The sequence below is a fragment of the Physeter macrocephalus genome, chromosome 20 (genome assembly GCF_002837175.3).
Source record: "Physeter macrocephalus isolate SW-GA chromosome 20, ASM283717v5, whole genome shotgun sequence".
Lineage (NCBI taxonomy): Eukaryota > Metazoa > Chordata > Mammalia > Artiodactyla > Physeteridae > Physeter > Physeter macrocephalus.
In genome coordinates, this window is record NC_041233.1 from 5,181,175 (window position 1) to 5,191,804 (window position 10,630).

Genomic DNA, 10,630 nt, shown 5'->3' on the forward strand with positions numbered 1-10,630 from the left:
GAAGCGAGAGAGTGGCATGGACTTATATATACTACCAAATGTAAAACAGATAGTTAGTAGGAAGCAGCTGCATAGCACAGGGAGATCTGCTCAGTGCTCTGCTACCACCTTGGGGGTGGGATAAGAAGGGTCAGAGGAAGAAGCAAGAGGGAGGGGATATGGGGATATACGTATGCATACAGCTGATTCACTTTGTTATACAGCAGAAACTAACACAACACCATAAAGCAATTATACTCCAGTAAAAAAAAAATTGTTAAAGTGTAAATTTTGTTATGTATATTTTACCACATTTTTTTAAAAAATAAAAGCTACCTCAGGAAGAAAAGTTCAAAGAGACACCAAAGATCAAGGCCAGAAAACAAAAGCAACTCAGGAAAAAAGTGACAGCAACAAGGATTACACATGGATATTATATGTGGATATATCCACATATATTGGGTTGGCCAAAAGTTTGGGTTTTTCCATAAGATGGTATGGCAAAAACCGAACGAAATTTTTGGCCAGCCCAATATATTATATGTGGATATTGTTTCACATTCAGCAAGTAGTTAGGACAGAAGAAGTGTGATTAGGCCAGTTACTTTGACCCATATAATCCAATGTAACAAAGGGAGAGTTACAGTGTAACTATAAGTACGTTTCATCAAATATTAAAATAAACATTGTACAGTTATTCTGAATTTAAAAAAAATAACCACTGGAACATCATTTATTTAGAGCTTTAAGCTGACAGAAGCAGCAGAGACCATTTAATAACCAAAGTTATGAATTAGGCTTTAGTTTATTTTGAACATTTTAGGACATCTTTGGGGGAGTTTTAAGTAAAATGGGTTTTTCCACATAAGCCATTATTGCTCATACGTAGGTGAAAATGTGTTTGCCTTTCCCAGGAGTATGTTTTAATTTTACACGTCTTCCCTTCTGCAGCAGACCCAGGCTTAGCCAAGTATCCTTGTATATACTATATAAACAGCTGTAAATACAATATAAATAGTTGCTGGAGCACGGCAAGTTCAAGTTTTGCTTTTTGGAACTTTCTGGAATCTTTCCCCTGAATATTTTCAGTCCATGGTTGGTTGAATTCATAAATACAGACAGCTGACTGTACCTAGTTATTTCTGACTTTACCATTATGTGTTCATTGACCCTTGTACTAGTAGTTAATCCTAGATTATTTACTCATTTATAAAATGGAAAAACTATTTTCTCCTCTTCCCCCATCAAAGAAATCCTTTCAGGATTTAGATCTCTTTAAAGTTAGTTAAATAGATCTAAGTTAGCAGATGTAAGCTAGTATATATAGAATGGATAAACAACAAGGTCCTACTGTATAGCACACAGAACTATATTCAATATCCTATGATAAACCATAATGGAAAAGAATATTAACAAAAGGTAAATATATGTATAACGGAATCACTTTACTGTACAGCAGAAATTAACGCAACAGTGTGAACAACTATACTTCAATTAAAAAAACATAAAGTTAATTAAGCTTATGGTTTACCAATTATCTGGAAGTCAACTACTATCAAAATTACACACTGATTTCTTTGGCTCTTACTTGTAGTATAATGAGAGATGCATGAGGAGCAATAGGAACCTATACCCTGCAGATGAGAACATAAAATGTGTACACAATTACTTAGAAAAACCATTTTCCATTATCTTAAAAGCTGAATATGCACATACTCTAAGAACCAGTCACTTTGGTCCCAGGGACACGCATGTGCCCTGGAGAGACACAGGCCTAGAAGAGACACGTAGACAAATGTTCAAGGCAGCACTGTACATAACAGTAGTAGACGAAATGCAGTCCAGCGTCCAGCAACAGAAGAACGCGTAACTGTGGTGTCGTTGGAAGGTAACACAACGGGGGACATGCATGGGTGATTCTTAGAAACCTGCTAAGTGAAAAAGTTGCAGAAGACTTCTTACAGTAAAGTAACATTTCTATAAAGCTCAAAAGTAGGAAAATGAGACAATATATTGCTGAGGAGTATCGATTTATGTGGTAAAACCATTTTTTAAGTGCATGGAAGTGATACAGATAAAAGTCAAAATAAGGAGGCAAAAGGCAGGGATTGAGGAGTCATGGGTAAATTCATTCTTAGCAACAAATGCCATGGTGGTGCGTTCATGGGTGTTTATTCAATTATTTTGCATCATAATTACATATAACCATCACACGTTCTTGCGTGTATCAAATATCACAACAGTTTTCCAAAAGGTACCTGTTACCCAGTCCTGCACTTGAAGGCACTGAGTCTAGTGCTTTCAACAGTCAAGACATGTCAAATGAACCCAAATTCATGCCCTTAAAGGAGCTAAAAGTCTTATAAAAAGTTACTGTTATGTGTGTACAGCATTCGGTTCTGCTACCATTACCAAAAATACCAGAACTTGGAAACAAGCTTTAATATTTCACAAGCCTATATTAAAATCTAAACTTTCATATTATCCTCAGGTTTAACCTAATACCAATGCTTCTCTAGAATACTCTTTTCTAAATAGAAAATTTCTAAAATTCCAAATGAAACTGGTCAGAAAGATTGGGAATCAAGGCTTACCCACCGATATTCTCATATCTGATGTCCATGGGTTTTCAACTACTGTTTTATATAAATCTTAGTTTAAGGAACGAAGGAAGTGCTCAATGCTTCCATCTACCACCACTGTACTTCCTGGATGAAGTATTTTCTACTTAGAGGTGCTGAGGAATGAACATATTTAAAAACAAATAATTATAAAATTATTGCTATTCTCATGCTTTAGTTTACTTTCTGCAACATCCAGCAGCACAGTGGCAATCAGAAATGGATCTTGGCTTAAAACATGTATGAAATAGCGATCATTTTCAATAGTCTGGAAATCAATGAGAGCCCATTGGAAAAAAAAAAAGCAAAAGCAAACGAAATCACAATCTAAAATCAACAGTGAGCAGCAAATGTAAACATTAAAATGTCAGCTCGGTGAGGGCAGTTTGCTACTTTGCCTCTGCATCCCCAGCACCACCAGGAGATACTCAGTAAATATTTGTTGAATGCACGAAGTTAAAAGGTCAGGAATTTCCTCTCATTCTGAGTACCAACGATATATCCAGCAAAACACCAACAGAAACTAATGATCCTCACCATCTTGGGTACCGGAACCTTTCAACAAGCAAGTGTGCAGTAACTTCAACAGCAACTGCAGGCATCTGTCAGTTTTCAGCAAGGGCATGTAGGCATTTGTACCAAACTTCACAAGGGCATCCAGGAGAGGATCTAAGAATATCCTTAATACATTCTGTGTCCTCCGCTTTTCACTAGACATTAAAAGACACGCCCAAATCAAGCATTTCAAAAGCATAAAGAAATTGTTTTCCATCTACAGTCGTGGAACTGGTTAGCTAATGATTCCATTGGACAGAATTACTATTAGGAGAGATCCAAACACCTAGAACCTATTAGGATGGACCTTTCTGTTTGTGCTTTTTCAGTGAGTTCAGCGATTCACTGGAGACGAAAGCACAGGGAGCAACACATGTTCTCAACTCTGGGCACAGTATGAATGAAATCCTATATCCAACTTACTGGCAAATTAAAACGCTGAGACCTCGCTTCCATATTTCAAAAAACAAAAGAAAAAAACAAACATATGCCAGTCAAGGAAATGAGACATGTTAACAAAAAAATATATAAAGAACTAAAGATTTGTGAGAAACTGGTATCACTAACGAGTACTAAAACTTTGTCTAGAAAGGAGATTTGATGTTAATCAAATTAATTGTATTATCATGCAAATAAATACACTACCTAATGAAGCTGCTTTTTGCAACAATTATAATCTAGTGACAATCTGCTCACGTTTCTCAAAATATAAATGAGATTGTTTTATCTTTATTACCTTTTAAAAAAATAACACATTTTACAAAAGGGTAAAATCCAGTAAATGTCTTTACCTAATCTTATGCTAGGACCTTACAACCCATTCTTCTAATATTCTTATACAAAACCTGTGATTCGTGTATATAGTTTTTTTTTTTACCTTCTCTAGTTTAAATCTCTAATCCTATGAACTTACTGTTAATTTTAAAAGTTTTAAAGTATACTGCCAATGTTCTAGATCCTTCCTTTAATACACTGTGATCAATTCCATACCAATCATTGAAAAGTCTGAATATGTACCATAAATCTGATTAGCCTTTTTTTTTTTTTTTGATTAGCCTTTTTTAAAGGAAGTTTTCAAGTTTAGAAACACTTACCTATATTGACTCTTCATTCCTTCCACATCTATGGCCAGCAAGACCATCATAGCAACAAGCTTGGCTTCAAGCCAATCAGGCATACAGCAGTTTTCTCCTCCTTAAATAACAATAGTTAAGGTTTGCAAAGCATTATCAAAATCCTTCCAAGATGATGTTTCAAAAATAACACAGCTAAATGATTATGTTTTATCCATATTAGAGAAATACAGCTGAGAAGAAATATAGTAGAACACCCCACAGCAGGGCTCTTTGTTACACACTTAACTGTGAACACAAAGACAACTCTGCATGCTGACTACATGCCATGCACTGGCCTCAGTGCTGCAGACACAATGGTTCCTGTCCTCACAATATTTACAGTGCAGGAGAAAAGAGCATTCATCAAAGAATATGCAGAGAAATGTAAAATGATAACTGTAGTGAGTGCTCTAAATGGTGCAAGTAGAGTGTATACCGGGAAGTAAGACAAAGTCACTCTGAAGCAATGACAGTTGAGCTGGGTATAAAAGCTGGGAAAGAATGAGGAAGGTGAAGGGAGACATGACCTTTCCAGGCGGAAGGAAGTACATGTCAAGGGCCTCCAGCAGGGGAGAGCACACCATATTCCAGGAAAGGGCTAGGGTACACAATAGGAGGGAGCACCAAAGATGAGGTTACAGGACCAGGAGGGAGAGACCAGGGACTTCGTAGGTATGTAATGGGTTTCTGTCTTCATCCCAAAGGCAAGAGGAAGACACTAAAGGTCAAAGTCAATGTGTATAAAGAAGTGGAGGAGACATCTGTTAGATCAAAGTTTGTATTTTAAAAAGATTTCTCTAGGTACAATGTGGAAAAGAGATTTTAGAGGAAGCAAGAGTAGATGCAAGGTGACCAGTTAAGAGGCAATTCTGGCATCTCAGTTGAGAGGTGAGAGTTCCCTAAAATGGAACCAGAAAGGGGATGGAATGGATACAGACACAAAGGCTTTGCTTCTTAGACCTGTGTTCAAACCCGTCCTACTGTTTGTTAGCTGTGGGAGTCTGGGACAGCCGAATGTTCTCTCAGAAAGCTTAGGTTGTCTTCTATGAAATCAAACTAAATAAACCTATGACTTTCCTTGGGTTTATTATAAAAATTAAATAATATATGCAGAGTTCCTAGAACAACTTTTGGAAGACAGAACTTGGTTAACTGATAAAATTATTTTCCTATCACTGAAAGCCAGTTAAAGTAAAATAATTCATAGATAGAACATTTCATTTTCATTCTATTGTAAGATTATACTCTTCATCTCAACTCCGAAGAAAAATTTAGTTAAGGGATCTAGTTTTCCAGCCCAGCGGTTCAGATACTTAAAACATATTTTAAAATATTCTAATATATTTGGGGAGTAATTTAATATATTTTGATACAAATTTGTTAGAATAGTACAGAAGACAAACAATACTAAAAACATACTTGTATGGAGGATAACTTAGTTTAAAAATGCAGCAAAAGGACAAACTTTATTCTTTAAAATGTTATAAATGTCATTTAGTTATCAGTAAGAAATCGGTATTTGTTAGAAAATCTAAAAGTTGGTGCTCTCCAAATCAGGTTAAGTTTATAGGTGTTTATAAAAGTGAATTATTGAAACTTGTTCTCTGAAACATTTTTACTCACATTAGCTTTATATCCCACATTTACATATAAAAAAGCATTAATGAAGACTAAAATGAAATCAAATGCCAATTCAGTATTCAGTTGCCTATAATTTCTAGCAGTCATATAATCAGATACCTTTTGACCTTGTAGGAGGCAGGGGTCAGGTAGGGGTGCTATTTGAGGATGAAATGTTTCCAACCACAATGCCACTTTTTGAAGTCCTAAACAATTTTTCACTTAGGATACTGAAAGGGAAGGTTATAAATCAGAAGTTCAGTGGATTTTTAATGATTTCTGATATCAAGGAGAGCCACAGGAGCAGGCTGATAACGTTAGAGTGCCTGACCCGGTGGAGGACACTCCCGCAGAGATTTCCGCCAAGTCCTCTACCACCACACTAGGGAAATCCAGGCTACAGAACAGTGGGTCGCAAACCTCATCATGTATTAGAAGTCCCCCAGAGGGCTTCTTAAAACCCAGAGGGTGAGCCCTACACTCAGAGTTTCTGACTCAGCAGGTGTGGGACAGAGTTTGAGAATTCACATTTCTAAAATGTTTCCAGGTGATGCTGAAGTTGCCTGTCTGGAAATCCTCCTCGGAGAAGCACTGGCAGACAATCCTTTATACGCTCTCCCCCCTTTATCTTTCTGAGGCTAGAAAAGTGAAAGTAAGCAACAATGGTCTTAAAGAAACAAAACGTCACTGGCTATCTTCAATCACCTTAATTTACCCCTAAATTATCACTCAAACCTTGCTACCAGGAATTCTAAAAACTGAGTGTAATTCTAGAAAATACAAAGTAATCTATAGTGTCAGAAAGCATACCAGGGTTGGTCTGGGGATGGAGAGGGACAGGTAGAAGTGGGAGACAGGGATTATAATACAAAGAGGTGTGAAAACACTTCGGCGGCGGGGGGGGGGGGGGTGATGGGGGTGATGGATGTGTTCATTATCTTGTTATCCTGATGGCTTCCTGAGCATACACAGAGGTCAAACCTATTACACTGCATAGTTTAAATATGTGCAATTTAATGTATGCCAATCATACCTCAATAAAGCTGTTTCTAAAATTTGTTACACAGCTGCAGTATACTACTTTGGGATTATTACATATCTTTAGCTTGGTTACATTTTAAGTAGGCACATCATTTAACTACAAAATCTTTACTCAAAATATCCTTTCTGATGGACTCTCTAATTTAAGTATAAATTTCTTCAAATATATTTCACTTTTTGGTTGATCTTAACATTTCCAAGTTTTGACAAGCTTTTATTGCTGCTTCCAAACTATATCTCACTTTCTCTATTTCAGAAAGCCTTCTCTGAAAGCTCTCCAACATTTTTGCTTGTTGATGATGCTGGTTTCGTGTGGTTTTATTTGTTGTTGCTTTGTTTTGCTATATATCACATATATGGTATGGTACATATATATCCACCTAACATATATATCCATCCTTATCTCTTAACCATTCCAACCTGGGGTCCATGCTATAGACAGACAGAAACAGATGGATGCCTACCTACTTTCAGTTCCCTGGAGGCAAGTTCATCCAAGCCTTGCAGGATACACCTTCTCCCTTTCCACCTTAATTTCTATTCACTCGTTAGCTGTCACCTCATCTGGTGACCTCTCCTGACCCCCACAGGTCTACCTGTTTTGGATCAGTATTGCTCACCCGGGTTCCCCATCCCAGTGCTTATGGCTTTCAAGGCATTGCGCTAAGATTATCTGCTTACTTATCAACTCCTTTGCTACACCATGCTCTCTCTGAAGGTGGGGGACATACCTTTTATCTCTGTAACTTCAGTGTCTGACACTTAGAAAACACTTGATATATGGTTGCTGAATAATTAGTGTAAAATCTATCTGTACTGACCATGTCAAACCCAAAGAAAAAAGCTACTTCAGGTGTAGAATCCGATTAAAAACATCTGAGCTGATGAGACTACATAAAAACAAATTTGAGGGCTTCCCTGGTGGCGCAGTGGTTGAGAGTCTGCCTGCCGATGCAAGGGACACGGGTTCGTGCCCCGGTCCAGGAAGATCCTACATGCCGTGGAGCGGCTGGGCCCGTGAGCCATGGCCGCTGGGCCTGCGCGTCCGGAGCCTGTGCTCTGCAACGGGAGAGGCCACAGCAGTGAGAGGCCCGCATACCGCAAAAACAAAACAAAAACAAAAAAAACAAATTTGAATGTTATATGTATTTTATGCTCAAAAACTCAAGTTAAATAATGTTTGCTTTGGAATTTATTACCTTGTTCTGAAAACTGCCCAGTAATTGATAACTAAACTAAAATTTTATAAAGGCACTTAGCCAAGGGCATTAAGAGTCAAAAATATTACACACACACACATCTCCTTTGCACTTGAGATCAATTTTTTTAAAACTTAAAACAGCATATTATATAAACAGTATATTTTAAGTTCTAGAAATGTTAAGGAAGAAACTCTAAAAATCTTATTTTATCCAATTTTGAATTATTTAATCAGACCTGATACTGTTATGCACTGAATTATAAGACAAGTTCTACAGATACTTCAGGGAGTTGAATCTATGTTTACTCTAGTAGGGACTAAAATTTATTTACTTTTATAGGCCTAAGAAAAGAAACTCGCAAGTAACAGTACAGAAAATTTACTAGACAACAGAGAGAATAAAACATAAAAGAGAAATGTTCTAAGAACAAACAGATAAACTCATGTATTTTGGAAGGATAATTATCTAATCATTTAAGACCTATTCCATGATCAGATTAGAGAAATTGGGAAATAAAAATGACTTGGTCTGAGACAAAGCTAGGAAATGTAAGACACATTAAATTCAAAGATGCAATTTACCCCAATTATCACTAATGACTTTAATGATGAGGAAGCATTAGAAACGTAAAATGAAACCTAATTAATGAATCTGCTAATGGTTCTTCTCTCACGCAGTCTTAACACATTTCCCTAAAGAAGATGCAAAACTGATCTTTGCTAAGTATCTGGTAAAAAGAAGAAACTAACAAACATAATTTTTCTCTAAAATAACTTTTCATAATCAGTTCACACTAAATGTAATGCTTTGAAAACAAACAAAAGATGAACAGATTTATCTACAAATATTTCCACTACCGAGGCTCCAAAAACACATCTGCAGATCGAGGCAACAAAGATTCAGTAATTGCAGAATAAATTAATAAATGTATTTGTGTCCGAGTCCTACCCAGGCAACTTCTTAAAACATTTAAAATAGTTTAAAATCTCAAGTTCTAGAACAAATAAAGTACAAGTTAGGAAACAGTATTTTTACATTCTGTTTATTCACATTATATGGCTGAAATACAAGTCTGACATCCATAAATTGGCATATATTTGGTTAAGCCTGAATCTCGATCTGAAAAACTACTATAAAGCTCTTTGAAAATGTTTTGGATATATCAGTCCATAAAAATGATTTCAGACTTACCTTCCCAGGCAGGTGACTTAATATACTCTTGGACTAGGTTCTTTACATAAGCATTTAAAGAGGATGTCTCGTGAAGTCCAATGGAGCTACAAGTTGAGGGTCGCCTAAAACAGCTTTCATTAACACGCAACCAATCACAGAGCTAGAAAAGAAAAGTTATTACTTATTTTAAAAGCTTAACTGAACAAAGGGTTTCTAACTTCCCTAAGCCAATTTTCCTTCCTCCACAATAAACTGAATTTAAATGACTGAACACAACAAAGTAACAGAACATTTATTGTCATGACTGAGTTCCACAGATAGCTCAGACAGAAAAGTGTTCGCATGTGTGTATATACACATACGTGTGTGTGTGTGGGAGGGGGTGTTTTCTAACCTCTTCAAAGAACTTATAAACTTCATTAACAGGCAAGAATTTTTAAAGCACCTAATATAAAATGCACATTTTGATAAGGTGTTCTAAACGAACATCTCTATGAAAAATAACTCATTATGCAAAACAAATTACAGTCTTAAATTAAAATTTATTCCAGCTTCATATACTAAAACAAGGATTAATTTATGAGAGAACATAGAATTTGAGTTATAAGTTATAATGAAAGTTCCTACCCTCCTTGCAAGTTTATTTTCTATGATACGTGCATTTTAAAATACAGTTGATCCAAATGTAAGGCCAGGACTTCCCTGGTGGTGCAGTGGTTAAGAATCCGCCTGCCAATGCAGGGGACACGGGTTCGATCCCTGGTCTAGAAAGATCCCACATGCCGCAGAGCAACTAAGCCTGTGTGCCACAACTACTGATCCTGCGTTCTAGAGCCCGCAAGCCACAACCACTGAAGCCCGGGCACCTAGAGCCCGTGATCCGCAACAAGAGAAGCCACCACAATGAGAAGCCCGCTCACCACAACAAAGAGTAGCTCCCTCTTGACGCAACTATAGAAAGCCCACGCGCAGCAACGAAGATCCAACACAACCAAAAACAAACAAACAAAAAGAGTTAGGTTTAAAAACACACACACACACACAAATGTAAGGGCACTTTAAAACTCTTAGAGGAAAACATAGGCAGAACACTCTATGACATACATCACAGCAAGATCCTTTTTGACCCACCTCCTAGAGAAATGGAATAGAAACAAAAATAAACAATGGGACCAAAGGAAACTTAAAAGCTTTTGCACAGCAAAGGAAACCATAAACAAGATGAAAAGACAACACTCAGAATGGGAGAAAATATTTGCAATGAAGCAACTGACAAAGGATTAATCTCCAAAATATACAAGCAGCTCATGCAGCTCAATATCAA

At 36.8% G+C, this 10,630-nt stretch overlaps 1 protein-coding gene across 1 annotated transcript in view; it reads right to left on the reverse strand.

The window, feature by feature from the left end:
- The window catches only part of TARBP1 (TAR (HIV-1) RNA binding protein 1), a 73,485-nt gene that overhangs the window by 40,385 nt on the left and 22,470 nt on the right, over positions 1–10,630 (reverse strand). Inside the window, exons 10-12 of the mRNA XM_024115636.3 lie at positions 9,325–9,466; positions 4,250–4,349; positions 3,138–3,310 (exon numbers count right to left, since the gene is read on the reverse strand). Of these exons, the coding sequence (XP_023971404.2) occupies positions 3,138–3,310; positions 4,250–4,349; positions 9,325–9,466 (415 nt within the window). The remainder of the gene's footprint in view (positions 1–3,137; positions 3,311–4,249; positions 4,350–9,324; positions 9,467–10,630) is intronic.